Below are 18939 nucleotides of genomic sequence, written 5' to 3'. Positions count from 1 at the left end.
AAGACTGTTCAACAGCCTCCTACCAGGCATAAGGGGAATTGCCAATAGGTCCCTGGCTACCTTCAAGAAGGAGCTGGACAGATACTTAAAAGTCAGTGCCGGATCAGCCGGGCTGTGGTTCGTACGTTGGACTACGTACGGCCAACACTATAACAGCCTGGTTGATCAGGCCCTGATCCACAGGGAGGCCATGGTCGTGGACCGGGCCGCGGGGGCGTTGATCCCAGGAATAACCTCCAGGTAGACCCGCATTGTGTCTTACTGACACACTGACAGAATACTCAGCCACTGTATGACCATAATACAGGTTTGTTGTGTCTGCATGATAAGTTAACATGCACTGTGTCTGCATGATAACTTAACATGCACTGTGTCTGCATGATAACTTAACATGCACTGTGTCTGCATGATAACTTAACATGCACTGTGTCTGCATGATAACTTAACATGCACTGTGTCTGCATGATAACTTAACATGCACTGTGTCTGCATGATAACTTAACATGCACTGTGTCTGCATGATAACTTAACATGCACTGTGTCTGCATGATAACTTAACATGCACTGTGTCTGCATGATAACTTCACATACACTGTGTCTGCATGATAACTTAACATACATTGTGTCTGCATGATAACTTCACATACATTGTGTCTGCATGATAACTTCACATACACTGTGTCTGCATGATAACTTCACATACACTGTGTCTGCATAACTTCACATACACTGTGTCTGCATGATAACTTCACATACACTGTGTCTGCATGATAACTTCACATACACTGTGTCTGCATAACTTCACATACACTGTGTCTGCATGATAACGTCACATACACTGTGTCTGCATGATAACTTCACATACACTGTGTCTGCATGATAACTTAACATGCACTGTGTCTGCATGATAACTTAACATGCACTGTGTCTGCATGATAACTTAACATGCACTGTGTCTGCATGATAACTTAACATGCACTGTGTCTGCATGATAACTTAACATGCACTGTGTCTGCATGATAACTTAACATGCACTGTGTCTGCATGATAACTTAACATGCACTGTGTCTGCATGATAACTTCACATACACTGTGTCTGCATGATAACTTAACATACATTGTGTCTGCATGATAACTTCACATACATTGTGTCTGCATGATAACTTCACATACACTGTGTCTGCATGATAACTTCACATACACTGTGTCTGCATAACTTCACATACACTGTGTCTGCATGATAACTTCACATACACTGTGTCTGCATGATAACTTCACATACACTGTGTCTGCATAACTTCACATACACTGTGTCTGCATGATAACGTCACATACACTGTGTCTGCATGATAACTTCACATACACTGTGTCTGCATGATAACTTAACATGCACTGTGTCTGCATGATAACTTAACATGCACTGTGTCTGCATGATAACTTAACATGCACTGTGTCTGCATGATAACTTAACATGCACTGTGTCTGCATGATAACTTAACATGCACTGTGTCTGCATGATAACTTAACATGCACTGTGTCTGCATGATAACTTAACATGCACTGTGTCTGCATGATAACTTAACATGCACTGTGTCTGCATGATAACTTAACATGCACTGTGTCTGCATGATAACTTCACATACATTGTGTCTGCATGATAACTTCACATACACTGTGTCTGCATAACTTTACATACACTGTGTCTGCATGATAACTTCACATACACTGTGTCTGCATGATAACTTAACATCCACTGTGTCTGCATGATAACGTCACATACACTGTGTCTGCATAACTTTACATACACTGTGTCTGCATGATAACTTCACATACACTGTGTCTGCATGATAACTTAACATGCACTGTGTCTGCATGATAACGTCACATACACTGTGTCTGCATGATAACTTCACATACACTGTGTCTGCATAACTTTACATACACTGTGTCTGCATGATAACTTCACATACACTGTGTCTGCATGATAACTTCATATACACTGTGTCTGCATGATAACGTCACATACACTGTGTCTGCATGATAACTTCACATACACTGTGTCTGCATAACTTCACATACACTGTGTCTGCATGATAACTTCACATACACTGTGTCTGCATGATAACTTCACATACACTGTGTCTGCATGATAACTTCACATACACTGTGTCTGCATGATAACGTCACATACACTGTGTCTGCATGATAACTTCACATACACTGTGTCTGCATGATAACTTCACATACACTGTGTCTGCATGATAACGTCACATACACTGTGTCTGCATGATAACTTCACATACACTGTGTCTGCATGATAACGTCACATACACTGTGTCTGCATGATAACTTCACATACACTGTGTCTGCATGATAACTTCACATACACTGTGTCTGCATGATAACGTCACATACACTGTGTCTGCATGATAACTTCACATACACTGTGTCTGCATGATAACGTCACATACACTGTGTCTGCATGATAACTTCACATACACTGTGTCTGCATGATAACTTCACATACACTGTGTCTGCATAACTTTACATACACTGTGTCTGCATGATAACTTCACATACACTGTGTCTGCATAACTTTACATACACTGTGTCTGCATGATAACTTCACATACACTGTGTCTGCATGATAACTTCACATACACTGTGTCTGCATGATAACTTCACATACACTGTGTCTGCATAACTTTACATACACTGTGTCTGCATGATAACTTCACATACACTGTGTCTGCATGATAACTTCACATACACTGTGTCTGCATGATAACTTCACATACACTGTGTCTGCATGATAACTTCACATACACTGTGTCTGCATGATAACTTCACATACACTGTGTCTGCATGACAACTTCACATACACTGTGTCTGCATGATAACTTAACATGCACTGTGTCTGCATGATAACTTCACATACACTGTGTCTGCATGATAACTTCACATACACTGTGTCTGCATAACTTTACATACACTGTGTCTGCATGATAACTTCACATACACTGTGTCTGCATGATAACTTCACATACACTGTGTCTGCATGATAACTTCACATACACTGTGTCTGCATGATAACTTAACATGCACTGTGTCTGCATGATAACTTCACATACACTGTGTCTGCATGATAACTTAACATACATTGTGTCTGCATGATAACTTCACATACATTGTGTCTGCATGATAACTTCACATACACTGTGTCTGCATGATAACTTCACATACACTGTGTCTGCATAACTTCACATACACTGTGTCTGCATGATAACTTCACATACACTGTGTCTGCATGATAACTTCACATACACTGTGTCTGCATAACTTCACATACACTGTGTCTGCATGATAACGTCACATACACTGTGTCTGCATGATAACTTCACATACACTGTGTCTGCATGATAACTTAACATGCACTGTGTCTGCATGATAACTTACCATGCACTGTGTCTGCATGATAACTTAACATGCACTGTGTCTGCATGATAACTTAACATGCACTGTGTCTGCATGATAACTTAACATGCACTGTGTCTGCATGATAACTTAACATGCACTGTGTCTGCATGATAACTTAACATGCACTGTGTCTGCATGATAACTTAACATGCACTGTGTCTGCATGATAACTTAACATGCACTGTGTCTGCATGATAACTTCACATACATTGTGTCTGCATGATAACTTCACATACACTGTGTCTGCATAACTTTACATACACTGTGTCTGCATGATAACTTCACATACACTGTGTCTGCATGATAACTTAACATGCACTGTGTCTGCATGATAACGTCACATACACTGTGTCTGCATAACTTTACATACACTGTGTCTGCATGATAACTTCACATACACTGTGTCTGCATGATAACTTAACATGCACTGTGTCTGCATGATAACGTCACATACACTGTGTCTGCATGATAACTTCACATACACTGTGTCTGCATAACTTTACATACACTGTGTCTGCATGATAACTTCACATACACTGTGTCTGCATGATAACTTCATATACACTGTGTCTGCATGATAACGTCACATACACTGTGTCTGCATGATAACTTCACATACACTGTGTCTGCATAACTTCACATACACTGTGTCTGCATGATAACTTCACATACACTGTGTCTGCATGATAACTTCACATACACTGTGTCTGCATGATAACTTCACATACACTGTGTCTGCATGATAACGTCACATACACTGTGTCTGCATGATAACTTCACATACACTGTGTCTGCATGATAACTTCACATACACTGTGTCTGCATGATAACGTCACATACACTGTGTCTGCATGATAACTTCACATACACTGTGTCTGCATGATAACGTCACATACACTGTGTCTGCATGATAACTTCACATACACTGTGTCTGCATGATAACTTCACATACACTGTGTCTGCATGATAACGTCACATACACTGTGTCTGCATGATAACTTCACATACACTGTGTCTGCATGATAACGTCACATACACTGTGTCTGCATGATAACTTCACATACACTGTGTCTGCATGATAACTTCACATACACTGTGTCTGCATAACTTTACATACACTGTGTCTGCATGATAACTTCACATACACTGTGTCTGCATAACTTTACATACACTGTGTCTGCATGATAACTTCACATACACTGTGTCTGCATGATAACTTCACATACACTGTGTCTGCATGATAACTTCACATACACTGTGTCTGCATAACTTTACATACACTGTGTCTGCATGATAACTTCACATACACTGTGTCTGCATGATAACTTCACATACACTGTGTCTGCATGATAACTTCACATACACTGTGTCTGCATGATAACTTCACATACACTGTGTCTGCATGATAACTTCACATACACTGTGTCTGCATGACAACTTCACATACATTCGTCCTCAAAATGCTCTTCCACATAAAAAAATACGAACTTATGTATAATGTGTATAATTGACATTATATATATTTTCTGTGCCAAACACCACAGAAAATAATCACGGTGTCTGAAAATAAGTAATTTGAAGTAGGAATTGCTACAGCTGTTTAAACTTGATAGAAGATAATTCACTACAAACTAAGTAAAATTATTTAAAATCAATAAACATTTCATAATTATTAATATATATTTATATATATAATCATAAAATTAGTGTAAAATTCTGCTGACGAGAAGAAAGGCCATTTGTACTTGTCTTACCAGATCATCAGTAAGATCCCTCACTGTGTATGATATAACATGAAGACCAAGGTTGTAGAGGTCCTTAAATGCTACCTCAAACACGCGAGTGTTAAATAATTCGCGATTCTTGTAGATCTCCTGTAAGGGAAAGAAACATTACATACATTAATCAGTTTAGACTAGAGATGTGATACGAGGGATGAAGTCTTGGTCAATGTTAGTAAGATATTTTTTTCCAAATATTTAGCAGTTACTGTCAGCAATAGCCATTTAAGGTTACAGCAGCGGACTGCTGACAGCAGTCAGCCACAGATAGAGATGAAGAGCCTCTGCTGCCTCAACGTTTCGCTCTGTGTAGAGCTTTACATAGCTTTCCATAGAGTAAAAAGTTGTCGTAATAAGCTCAAGTTTTACACCCGTGACCTTTCTTCATTAATCATTGTCATCTTTCATGATGACATACGTAATGATCTGGGAATAATGACAGGGACCATACGTGTGACTGGTTACAACAACACCTACCAAAGGCACATTATCATAATACTTTATTTATATATATATATATATATATATATATATATATATATATATATATATATATATATATATATATATATATATATATATATATATATATATATATACATGTATATTTGTGTGAGTGTGTGTGTGTGTGTGTGTACTCAGCTAATTGTGGTTGCAGGGGTCGAGACTCAGCTCCTGGCCCCGCCTCTTCACTGATCGCTACTGGGTCCTCTCTCTCTCTCTCTGCTTCCTGAGCTTTGTCATACCTCATCTTAAAACTATGTATGGTTCCTGCCTCCACTACTTCACTTGCTAGGCTATTCCACTTGCTGATAACTCTATGACTGAAGAAATACTTCCTAACGTCCCTGTGACTCGTCTGAGTCTTCAGCTTCCAGTTGTGACCCCTTGTCCCTGTGTCCCCTCTCTGGAACATCCTATCTCTGTCCACCTTGTCTATTCCCCGCAGTATCTTGTATGTCGTTATCATGTCTCCCCTGACCCTTCTGTCCTCCAGTGTCGTCAGTCCGATTTCCCTTAACCTTTCCTCGTACGACATTCCCTTGAGCTCTGGGACTAGCCTTGTTGCAAACCTTTGTACTTTCTCTAACTTCTTGACGTGCTTGACCAGGTGTGGGTTCCAGACTGGTGCTGCATACTCCAGTATGGGCCTAACATACACAGTGTACAGTGTCTTGAACGATTCCTTATTAAGGTATCGGAACGCTATTCTCAGGTTTGCCAGGCGCCCGTATGCTGCAGCGGTTATTTGGTTGATGTGTGCCTCCGGTGATGTGCTCGGTGTTATGGTCACCCCAAGGTCTTTCTCCCTGAGTGAGGTCTGTAGTCTTTGTCCACCTAGCCTATACTCTGTCTGCGGTCTTCTTTGCCCCTCCCCAATCTTCATGACTTTGCATTTGGCTGGATTGAATTCAAGAAGCCAGTTGCTGGACCACATGTCCAGCCTGTCCAGGTCTCTTTGCAGTCCTGCCTCATCCTCGTCCGATTTAATTCTTCTCATCAACTTCACGTCATCTGCGAACAGGGACACTTCAGAGTCTATTCCTTCCATCATGTCGTTCACATATATCAAAAATAACACTGGTCCTAGAACTGACCCCTGTGGGACCCCGCTCGTAACAGGCGCCCACTCTGATACCTCTTCACGTACCATGACTCGTTGCTGCCTCCCTGTCAGGTATTCCCTTATTCATTGCAGTGCCCTCCCTTTTACATGCGCCTGATCCTCCAGCTTCTGCACTAATCTCTTGTGGGGAACTGTGTCAAAGGCCTTCCTGCAGTCTAGGAAAACGCAATCTACCCACCCCTCTCTCTCGTGTCTTACTTCTGTTACCTTGTCATAAAACTCCAGGAGGTTTGTGATACAAGATTTGCCTTCCATGAACCCATGCTGGTTTTCATTCATAATCTTGTTCCTTTCCAGGTGTTCAACCACTCTCCTCCTGATAAACTTCTCCATGACTTTGCACACAATACATGTCAGAGACACAGGTCTGTAGTTTAGTGCCTCGTTTCTGTTTCCTTTCTTAAATATGAGGACTACATTAGCTGTCTTCCATTTCTCAGGTAGTTGCCCAGTTTCAAGGGATGTGTTGAAGATTGTGGTTAGAGGCACGCACAGCATCTCTGCTCCTTCTCTAAGGACCCATGGGGAGATGTTGTTCGGTCCCATCGCCTTTGAGGTGTCAAGGTCACTTAAGAGTTTCTTCACCTCCTCAGTTGTTCGTATGTCATCCAACACTTGTTGGTATATTCCCTCTTGATGTTCCCTTCTGTGCTGTCTTCCCACAGCCCTTCCTGTCTCTACTGTAAAAACTTCCTTAAATCTCCTGTTCAGCTCCTCACATACCTCCTGATCATTTCTTGTGAGTTCTCCACCTTCTGTCCTTAATCTGATCACCTGGTCTTTGACTTGTCTTCCTCCTGATGTGGCTATACAACAGTTTCGGGTCAGTCTTGATTCTCGATGCTATGTCATTTTCATACTGTCGTTGGGCCTCCCTCCTTACCTGTGCATACTCATTCCTGGCTCTGCGACTGATCTCCCTATTTTCGTGTGTTCTCTGCCTTCTGTACTTTTTCCATTCTCTATTGCATTTTGTTTTTGCCTCCTTACACCGCCGGGTAAACCAGGGGCTCGTTCTGGTCTTCCCGTTGTTACTGTTGCCCTTGGGAATAAACCTTTCCGCTGCCTCCTTGCATTTTGTTGTTACATATTCCATCATTTCATTTACTGGCTTTCCTGCCAGTTCTCTGTCCCACTGGACCTCCCGCAGGAAGTTCTTCCACCCTATGTAGTCCCCTCTTTTATAGTCAGGCTTTTCCCATTCAACTCCTGTTATTCTCTCCACTTGCAGCTCTACTATGTATTCAAAGCACAGAACCACGTGGTCGCTAGCTCCTAGGGGACTCTCATACTTGATGTCCTCAATGTCTGAGCTGCCCAGGGTGAACACAAGGTCCAATCTTGCTTGTTCATCCTCCCCTCTCACTCTGGTAGTGTCCTTAACATGTTGGTGCATGAGGTTTTTCAGCACCACGTCCAACATCCTGGCTCTCCATGTTTCGGGACCCCCATGTGGCTCCAGGTTTTCCCAGTCAATCTCCCTGTGGTTGAAATCCCCCATAACCAGCAACTTTGCTCTGCTGGAGTGAGCTCTTCTTGCCACCTCAGCAAGTGTGTCCACCATTGCTCTGTTGCTCTCTTCATATTCCTCTCTTGGCCTCCTGCAGTTCTGTGGTGGATTATACATCACTGCAATGACCACTTTGTGTTCCCCAGACTGAAGTGTACCTGCTATGTAGTCTCTTTCTCCCGTCTCATCTATGCCTTCCATTTTCTCGAATTTCCATCTGTTTTTTACGAGCAGAGCAATCCCCCCCCTGCCCCTTCTATCTTTCCTCATGATCTGGTATCCTGGTGGGAAGATTGCATCTGTTATTGTCTCCATGAGTTTTGTTTCTGTAACTGCTATGATGTCTGGGGACTTCTCATTGATTCTTTCTTGCCATTCCTCATGTTTATTCGTTAACCCATCTGCATTTGTGAACCAAACCTTCAACTTCTGTTCTAATACTGTAACTGTGGTGCGGGGGGTGGAAACAGAGGGATCGATGTGTGATGGTTGGTTTGGATTGTGTGTGTGTGTGTGTGTGTGTGTGTGTGTGTGTGTGTGTGTGTGTGTGTGTGAATTCATGTTAAGTCGTAAAGAACGACTGTCAGTGAACTAACAGAAGAATAGACGGGGGCTCGAATTGTGGTCCTGCCTTGTAACAGTCTCAGTATTGTGTTACTGAGCCACGAAGCTTACAATAGGAAGATCTCACGGACAGCACATCTGTGACTTGTCTGTACCAATGGCACCAACGCTTCTTCCCACAGCTCCAGTACCTTCTGTCATACATTTATTTTCATACCAAAGCCACATTGACCATAAACTTATGTCAAAATAAACGACTGCCCGTGAATAATCAGAAAAATGGACGGGGGACTCGAACCGTGGTCCTGGCATGTAACAGTCGCTCATTACTACCTATCTTAAAGTTATGTGAAGGGCGAGAATATAGGCTGTATCATGAGACAGCCTGGCTAATTACGATAAAACAACGTCCGTCTCATGGCTGGCGGACGAAGAATCGAGCCTACACCACTCCTTGCACTGAATCCCCCACACGGGTTAAGCATTTCACATAAATACTATACCACTCAATAGAGCGAGAAAACTAACGTGAAGGACTTGGGAATGATGTCAAAACATCTCACCTTCATAGATGCCAAGCCAGTTATGATTCTCTTTAAATTACTTGCTCTCTCCAGGCTGGATTATTGCTGCACTCTAACAGCCCCTTTCAAGGAAGGCGAAATTGCAGCCTTGGATAATATACAGAGAATTTTCACTGCACGTATAAGTACAATGAAGCACCTTACTTGGAACTGGTGATGTCCCTTGACCTGTACTTCTTGGAACGCAGGCGAGAAAGATACATCATAATATACACTTGGAAAACCCTAGAGGGACTAGTCCCAAATTTGCACACAGAAATCACTCCCTACGAAAGCAAGAGACACGGCTAGCAGTGCAAAATCTCCCTCCCCCCAGTGAAAAGCAGGGAAGCTAAGAGTACACTAACAGATAAGTGTCAGGGGCCCAAGACTGCTCAACTGCCTCCCAACATATATAAGGAGGATTACCACTCGACCCCTGGGTGTCTTCAAGAGGGAGCTGGACAGGCACCTAAAGTTAGTACCTGACCACTCGGGCTGTGGTTCGTACTTTGGATTGCGTGCGGCCAACAGTAACAGTCTGGCTGATCAGACCCTGATCTACCGTGAGGCCTGGTCATGGACAGGCCGCGGGGGCGTTGACCCCTGGAACACCCTCCAGGTAAACTCCAGGTATTAAAAGTTATTGAAAACAGACCCGTACAAGTTAGTTTAAGTTTAATATGTTTATTATGCACCCCATACCCATCCTGTGGGCGGTAGTCAAAAGATTACAGAGGTACATAATGGGTCCAGGGACTGGGCCTCAAAGTTTTGATAGCTGAGCAAGTTACAGAGGTAATGAATTCACAATTTACAAAGGTAATGAACTCACAATTTACAAAGGTAATGAACTCCAGGTAGGTCTAGTCACAATCATGACAAGTTACAAAGGTATTTACAGATTACAGAGGTACACAATGGGTCCAGGGACCGGGCTCCAAAGTTTTGATTGAACTAGGTACAAGGTAATGAACTAGTTACAAAGGTAATGAACTCACAAGTTACAAAGGTAATGAATACTGTAAGAATGGTTACTTACGTGTATACATGGCTGCAATCATGAACAAATTTTAGAGTAATGAGCAATTCACACTTCCACACCCGGTCACAACTGTAGTGAGTTATTGGTGCAAATATTGATTGCTGAGTCTCTCTCTCTCACACACACACACACACACACATACAAATTCATACACACACACACATAATCACACACACACACACACACACATACACAAACTCATACACACCCACGCACACACACTCATACACACACACACACTCATACACACACACACACACTCATACTCACACACACACACACACAAACACACACACACACACACACACACACACACTCACACACTCATACACATACACACAAACACACACACACACACACACACACACACACACACACACACACACACACACACACACACACACACACACACACACACACATGCACATATGTGGTAATGCTTTATTTACAGCTAGCAAAGTCAGGGTATTTCTCCAGAATGGTCTGTAATATACCACTGTGGATAAAATACTTAGCCATTTCTTGAACACTTCTGAGTGAGTTGTTTCTAAATTCATTAATTTTATCACACTCCAGTACATAATGACGCAGGGTGTGACAATAATCCATCTGGCAAAGTTTACATTTCGTTTGGTCTACATCTGGTGGTGGTGATTTAACCTGCCAAAGATACTTGTAACCCAGCCGGAGCCGGGCGGTAGTGACATCCAAGAGTCTGCTTATTTTGTTGGATGCACCATAGACATGTGGCTCCTCCTGCATGATAGAATGATGATAGATGGACTCACTGGTGTCAATCTCCCTGAGCCTTAAGTCCATAAAATTCAGCTGAAGTTCTTTTCGTATTATTGTTCTCAAACTACTACCTGACAAGCCAAGATTGTAATCTACTCCCTCTTTGAAAGCATACAGCTTAGCCAATTTATCAGTTCTATCATGCATCTGAAGACCAATGTGAGATGGAATCCACAGCATGTGCACTCTGACTCCACTGTCCACAATCCTACCATACCTGTGTCTGGCTTCTGACACAAGCATGCCACAATTTATGCTTAATGAGTTGAGAGCATTTATGGATGACAGAGAATCAGTTACAATTAAACTGTCAATCTTTGATACATAGATGCATTTCAGTGCAAGGAGTATGGCAAACAGTTCTGTCTGAAGGGTAGAGGCCCAATTATTGATGCGTGCTCCAATTTCTTTAAGAGAGCCATCACTCTGTACGACAACAGCAGCACTACCAGCTGCACCAGTGGATTGGTGAACAGAACCATCAACGTAAATAATTTGCGAGAGTGTGTGCTGTGTGACTAAGTTATCAATACAGCTTAAGGCCTCATGTTTGGCTTCAAGGCGAAGTTTTGGTTGTGATTTAAGAAGTAGTTTGGGGGGAAATGGATGAATGGTAGTTTGGAATGGGGTAATATTCCATGGAGCGGAGAAGTGCCGCTGTTGCCTTACTTGACATAGATCATGTATCTGATTCATGCGGAGGTCGGTTCCAGTCTTTTCGATCCATCTGGAGGAGTGTTCACCAGTGCTGAGGAAAGTTTGGAGGGCTTCTGTGCAGGGGTTTGAATGAGCTTGCCTGAGCATATTAACCCCAATTAGGATATTTCTTTCAGTAACACGATCTCTGATGCTTGGAATATCAAGTTCTTTTTGCATATTTAAAATTTTGGCAGTACGAGGGCATCCTAGGATGATCCTTATTGCTTCATTCTGCAGTTTTTCCAGCCCTCCAAGCTTCCAGTCAGACACAAGAGCAAGTAGTGGCGCAGCATAATCAACCAATGATCTAATATAAGCAAGATACATCATTTTCACAATTTTAACATTAGCACCATACCTGGGGTGAAGCCCTGCCACAACTCTAAGTGCTCTTAGTCGTTCTTTGTATTGGCGACAAAGTCTTGTTACAACAGGTCCAAGTAGTGGAACCTCAAAGCCTAGATACCTGTATCTGCTTACATATTCTAGAAGAGACCCATCATGCAATTGGATCTGACGAACTGTGCCTCTCTGTCGAGGAGGACGCCTATTGAGTATCTTTGTTTTATCAGTAGAGATTATCAACCCCAGGTCCTGACACGAGAGAGGCGCCTTGTTGGTGAAGGGCTCTTGATCCAAGGAAATAAAACTACCCATTGCTTCCTTGAATCAAACTGAACTACGTGCCATTCCCAAGGCGCTGTATGACCCCTGTGGGCTTGGCGCTTTATGAATATTATTATTTTTTTATTATTATCACACTGGCCGATTCCCACCAAGGCAGGGTGGCCCGAAAAAGAAAAACTTTCACCATCATTCACTCCATCACTGTCTTGCCAGAAGGGTGCTTTACACTACAGTTTTTAAACTGCAACATTAACACCCCTCCTTCAGAGTGCAGGCACTGTACTTCCCATCTCCAGGACTCAAGTCCGGCCTGCCGGTTTCCCTGAACCCCTTCATAAATGTTACTTTGCTCACACTCCAACAGCACGTCAAGTATTAAAAACCATTTGTCTCCATTCACTCCTATCAAACACGCTCACGCATGCCTGCTGGAAGTCCAAGCCCCTCGCACACAAAACCTCCTTTACCCCCTCCCTCCAACCTTTCCTAGGCCGACCCCTACCCCGCCTTCCTTCCACTACAGACTGATACACTCTTGAAGTTATTCTGTTTCGCTCGATTCTCTCCACATGTCCGAACCACCTCAACAACCCTTCCTCAGCCCTCTGGACAACAGTTTTGGTAATCCCGCACCTCCTCCTAACTTCCAAACTACGAATTCTCTGCATTATATTCACACCACACATTGCCCTCAGACATGACATCTCCACTGCCTCCAGCCTTCTCCTCGCTGCAACATTCATCACCCATGCTTCACACCCATATAAGAGCGTTGGTAAAACTATACTCTCATACATTCCCCTCTTTGCCTCCAAGGACAAAGTTCTTTTTCTCCACAGACTCCTAAGTGCACCACTCACCCTTTTCCCCTCATCAATTCTATGATTCACCTCATCTTTCATAGACCCATCCGCTGACACGTCCACTCCCAAATATCTGAATACATTCACCTCCTCCATACTCTCTCCCTCCAATCTGATATCCAATCTTTCATCACCTAATCTTTTTGTTATCCTCATAACCTTACTCTTTCCTGTATTCACTTTCAATTTCCTTCTTTTGCACACCCTACCAAATTCATCCACCAATCTCTGCAACTTCTCTTCAGAATCTCCCAAGAGCACAGTGTCATCAGCAAAGAGCAACTGTGACAACTCCCACTTTAAGTGTGATTCTTTATCTTTTAACTCCACGCCTCTTGCCAAGACCCTCGCATTTACTTCTCTTACAACTCCATCTATAAATATATTAAACAACCACGGTGACATCACACATCCTTGTCTAAGGCCTACTTTTACTGGGAAATAATTTTATGAATATATGTAATAATAATAATAATAATAATATCAATAATAATAATAATAATAATAATAATAATAATAATAATAATAATAATAATAATAATAATACCCACCTCGTAATAATTACAATAATAATAATAATACTCAGCTCATTGTAATAAAAATAATAGTAATAATAATAACAATAATAATAATAAGAGTACCCACCTCAACAGTCATAGTGCCCAGAATGGCCCTCTGGTGACCCTCAAGTGTTTCTGTGATTAGATCCACAATTTCCTGCTTACTCTTCTCCAGGAAATTTTCACAAGCAACAGCCAAGAGTTGTGGATGCTGCGTGCTTATCTTCACCTGCAGGAAGACCCTCCCTGACTAGTAGTGTGGCAGAATTATAAGCAAAAGTGTCCAACACATCACGAGATTAAGCATATTTCGCTGTTACATTTATAGGGAAGTGTGGAAAATTGGATTTGAGAAAAAGATAAATGGTGTAAACTACAGACACCATGGAAGAGTGGACACAGTTACAGTATGATGTGATCCTGTTTGTGACCTCTTTTCCACTGTGTTAGATAAGCTTGGATCCTGATACAGGAATATTGGGAAAACTGAGAACCTGATACAGTACTGCAGACACATTCATCACCTTCAAAACTACCATTAGAAAACATCTTATCTCCCTGATACACCCCGTCAACTAACTACACGAATACCACCTGGTGGTTCACACTTACACTCACTCACTCATTTGACCATAAACAGAAATATTAATCCCAATCTTAAAATAATGAATCCTGTGATATTCCAATACTGAAACTATGTACTGTGCCAAAACAAAAGCATTCACATTGCTAAACTCACAAACTAGTATTTAGTCACTTAGCCATAATACCAACTTACCTCATAATTTGTAATATTTTACAATTAAGAATAAAACTAAGTCTGCCCGAAATGCCTAACCATGCTAGGTGTTCTAGTGGTACACTCTGTAATTATTATTTTACTACATGTAAACCACACAATAACCAAATTTCTGTAAACTCAGCATTGTAATCCTTATAGAGAATAAACTTTGAATTTGAATTTGAATTTGAATTTGAGTAATATTGGGGAAGCTAAGAACCTGATACAAAAATATTGGGGAAACTGAGAACCTGATACAGTAATATTGGGGAAGCTAAGAACCTGATACAGAAATATTGGGGAAACTGAGAACCTGATACAGAAAACAGTAATGAGTTTAGTGATGTCTGCAGATCGGGAACGAGACAGAAAACAGATCCACACATAAAAAAACGAGTAACGTTTACAGATAAAATGGCAGTAAGAAGTAAAGAGAATTATATAATAACTGCAACACAAGACACTCAGCTACAGTCTTCAGTGTGGAAGAAATATATTTAAAATATCTGAATAGAAAAGGAAAGAGAATGAATGTTATTTTTACCGTGCAACAGGGAGAGGTTAGAGTGGTTGTTGAAGCGTTTAAGGTAAGCATGTGTGTAACACAGGTGAGTCTAGAGTGATGGTATTAAGGAAGCTTGAACCGAGGCTATGGTAGTAACAGACGTTAACACTGTGACGTTAAGTTCTGTGACAGTAACACGATATTTAACTTGTGAAATTTATGATGGATTATAATTAAGGTTCGTCAGGAAACAGGACAAGTGTTTCCTGGCGCGGGTTATCTGACCGAAGCCTTCCACTGGCTTACCAGTCCACCCGTTTAAAAATTATGGTATAATTAAGGCTCCATGTCGTCTATTTAACAACACTCAAGAAAATTTTAATCCCTAAAATAGACATAGAAAGAAAACTTAGTACGTATTAATACACTAACATACACTTCTTGGTGTACACACACTGACCACAAACTGTATTGACCATGACAGTCTTAAGCATGTTGAAAACATTAATTAAGAATACTACATCAACAGTACGAACAAAATACCTGTGCTACTCCTGTGACCTTTATTGAGACTCCTTGTGAGGTGTAGACTGCAGGAGAGTCCACTCTGATGGTCATCACATTCAGTGAAAGTCTAGAGAAATGACAAACAAATGTTTTCATTAATTTGCCAGTTCACTGAGTAATGGCAAAACGTAATTTAAGGTAATATTGGCATCCATCATGACCAACAGTTGTAGAAAACAAATAGGAACATATGCGTTGCGTGTATCAGGTGCAGAGAATAATTATTCAGTTGGACCCTAGTGATAATTATTTTTACATTTTCTATGTTCATATGCCTAATATTTAAGTATTGTGATTATAAATGAATTATTTGAGGTATATCAGCATTTATGTGACGCTCTGACTACTGAACCACAGGGCAGTGCTGACCACTGTACCATACAGCAGAGGTTCTCACTTGATTCCACTCTTTTTCTGAGTTAAATTAATGATTTTCGGAGTCTATTTATTATTAAGAATGGGGTATAGTAACGTAAAATTGATTACTAGATGTATTTCGGTTTGTACGTAATGGTATTCCATAACCCCAGTCACCTGAGCCTCACTGCAGGCGAGTGGAACAGTGCAGAGTGCGGCGTAAGTTAATAATGCACTTAAATATTAGCCTCAGTGACTTGAAGGGAATCATAAGAGTTATTCACAAGTCATAATAATGAAACTGATATCCAAATTTCTTCAATAAAATTTTGAAATTGGGATATTACACAACCCAGGCCTAATTTCAATCTCTCAAAGAGGCTAAAATGACCAATATCTTGGTATATATAAATACGTTAAGCTTGAAGCCGGTCAGAAGTTACAATATTATCAGCATGGAAGGTTGAAGTTAATCAAATGTGATATTTAGAAAGTATCACATAACAAATAGTATTTATTTTTTTCCAGTTTACAGAAAAGCAAATAAGAATCTACACAGGCCAAAATTAATCTAACTTTTCTCCGAATAAGACCGGCCACTTTTTATTTAAAAATTAAGCTCAGTAAGTAAATTTTACAATTGCTATAGACACATACAAGAACTTTTAGCTGGTTTAATCCAGAAGAACCAAATAAAGTCAAACACTGTGACTTATTTCTGATCAACACAAAGGTACCTGACAACACTGTAGTGTTGTGTAGAGTAAGACACCAGTACAACACTTGGGTATCTTTAGTGTTGAGTAAAACGTTTCGCCTGCACAATAGGCTTCTTCAGTCAAATACAGAGGTGGCAGGCGTAGTAGTGAAGTAAAGATGTAATCAGTCCTGATATCAACCTTGGAGAAATAGCTTTTGAGGTGGTCAGTCCCTGAACACCTCACAAACTATTCCTTCAAGATTGATGGACTGATTACATTGTTACGCTGCTGCCTCTGTATTTGACTGAAGAAACCTACGGTGTAGACGAAACGCTTCAAGCGACAATGAAGATACACAAGTGTTGTACGGGTGTCTTACTCTTCAACTTGTAGTTATTATATATAGCATTTTGAAGAATGTAATGTGGTGCTGGACCTACCTCTGCCACCTCTGTAAACATGGGAAGGCCATCACACAGCCACCTGTCAACATGACAGGTTTACTGTATCCAAAACCTGTAACAATCATTCAGCATTAATTTTCTGTGGAAAATGATGAACGTTAGAGTGAATTATTATTATTATTATGTGAGCAAATCACCCGCAGGAGGCTTACAGGGACTTACCTGAATTATTACCTGCAAGTAATTTGGGTGAGGTAAGTGGGACTTAAGTCACAGCAGGTCGCTGAACTGTAACTCCCTCGATGCCCACTTCTTCACCACTCTCACAAAAAGCTAGACCTGACATTAAATTAATAATTATAATACTAAAACCATCTATTCTGGCAAATTAAAGTTATGGACTGTATATGATTAGACTTGATGAGTACACAAAATATAATTGTTATTAACACTTACCATTTAATTACTGGAAGACACTTAATGTTGATGAAACACCCTAATGCTACCTCTACAGCTAGGATTTATGATGGCCAATGCAAAAACTACTGTACATTATAGATACGTGTAGCATTTACGATGGCCAATGCAAAAACTACTGTACATTATGGGTACGCGTCATTTACCTAAGGCGTGTTGTTGGGAAGGATTCATTTAAGTCCCACAATTTTTCCTTCCTTGTTGCCGAATTATAAGGGCTTTCCCTACTATTTAACCCAATTCTTCAGCAGGAATGTGTCAGGAATTTCTAAATCACGGATTGAGGCCGATATACACCAACAGACCTTCGAGAACGTCTGATTACATTACACAATTCAGTCCAGTGTTCACACATTAAATTAAATATGGCGTCTCCCACTGGCATCACTCTGCAGCTGTTCCCCCCTCCCCCTCCCCCTCCACCTCCCCCTCCCCCTCCCCCTCCACCACCCCTTCCCCTCACTCGAAATTTTTCGAAAGGGTCAAATCAGCATCAAATTTTATTACACAACTATTATATTATTCATTTATATGTTCTACATTTAGGAAATTATGTCAAAAATTTCCACAAATATGTTTCAAGCTGAAAGCGACTGAATTATATATATTTTTAATGGCTACAATAACTTTATTGTCGTAACACAAACACTGAAAAGAAAATGGGAATATTTCTATACACTTGTGCTCGCTAGAGATGAGCAAAAGTTCGTTGGTGTTTTAACCAATAATCGAGGGATGTAATGTCTGTTAAACTCCAGGGGCTATCATGTTAATATTTAAAATAATTTATAGAGTGGGTTTCCACTGTCTTCTCCCTTCACACAATGCTTACCACGGTGCCTCGTGGCCTGATAGCTAAAGCTCTCGCTTCACACAGCGAGGGTCCGGGTTCGATTCCCGGCGAGGGTTGAAACATTGCCACACAGATGTCCAGCACCATCACAGGTACTCAGCACCACCACAGGTGTCCACCACCACATGTGTCTACCACTACCACAGGTGTCCACCACCACCACACAGATGTCCACGACCACCA

At 41.1% G+C, this 18939-nt stretch overlaps 1 protein-coding gene across 1 annotated transcript in view; it reads right to left on the bottom strand.

Annotated features, from left to right (window-relative positions):
- LOC128694025 (flotillin-1) overlaps nucleotides 1–18939 on the bottom strand; it is a 40935-nt gene that overhangs the window by 12590 nt on the left and 9406 nt on the right. The window contains exons 2-5 of the mRNA XM_070082079.1: nucleotides 17463–17538; nucleotides 15941–16031; nucleotides 14197–14340; nucleotides 5232–5351 (exon numbers count right to left, since the gene is read on the bottom strand). Of these exons, the coding sequence (XP_069938180.1) occupies nucleotides 5232–5351; nucleotides 14197–14340; nucleotides 15941–16031; nucleotides 17463–17538 (431 nt within the window). The remainder of the gene's footprint in view (nucleotides 1–5231; nucleotides 5352–14196; nucleotides 14341–15940; nucleotides 16032–17462; nucleotides 17539–18939) is intronic.

This window comes from Cherax quadricarinatus, chromosome 6 (genome assembly GCF_038502225.1).
Source record: "Cherax quadricarinatus isolate ZL_2023a chromosome 6, ASM3850222v1, whole genome shotgun sequence".
NCBI classification, from domain to species: Eukaryota; Metazoa; Arthropoda; class Malacostraca; order Decapoda; family Parastacidae; genus Cherax; species Cherax quadricarinatus.
This window is presented reverse-complemented; position numbering and strand designations above follow the sequence as displayed.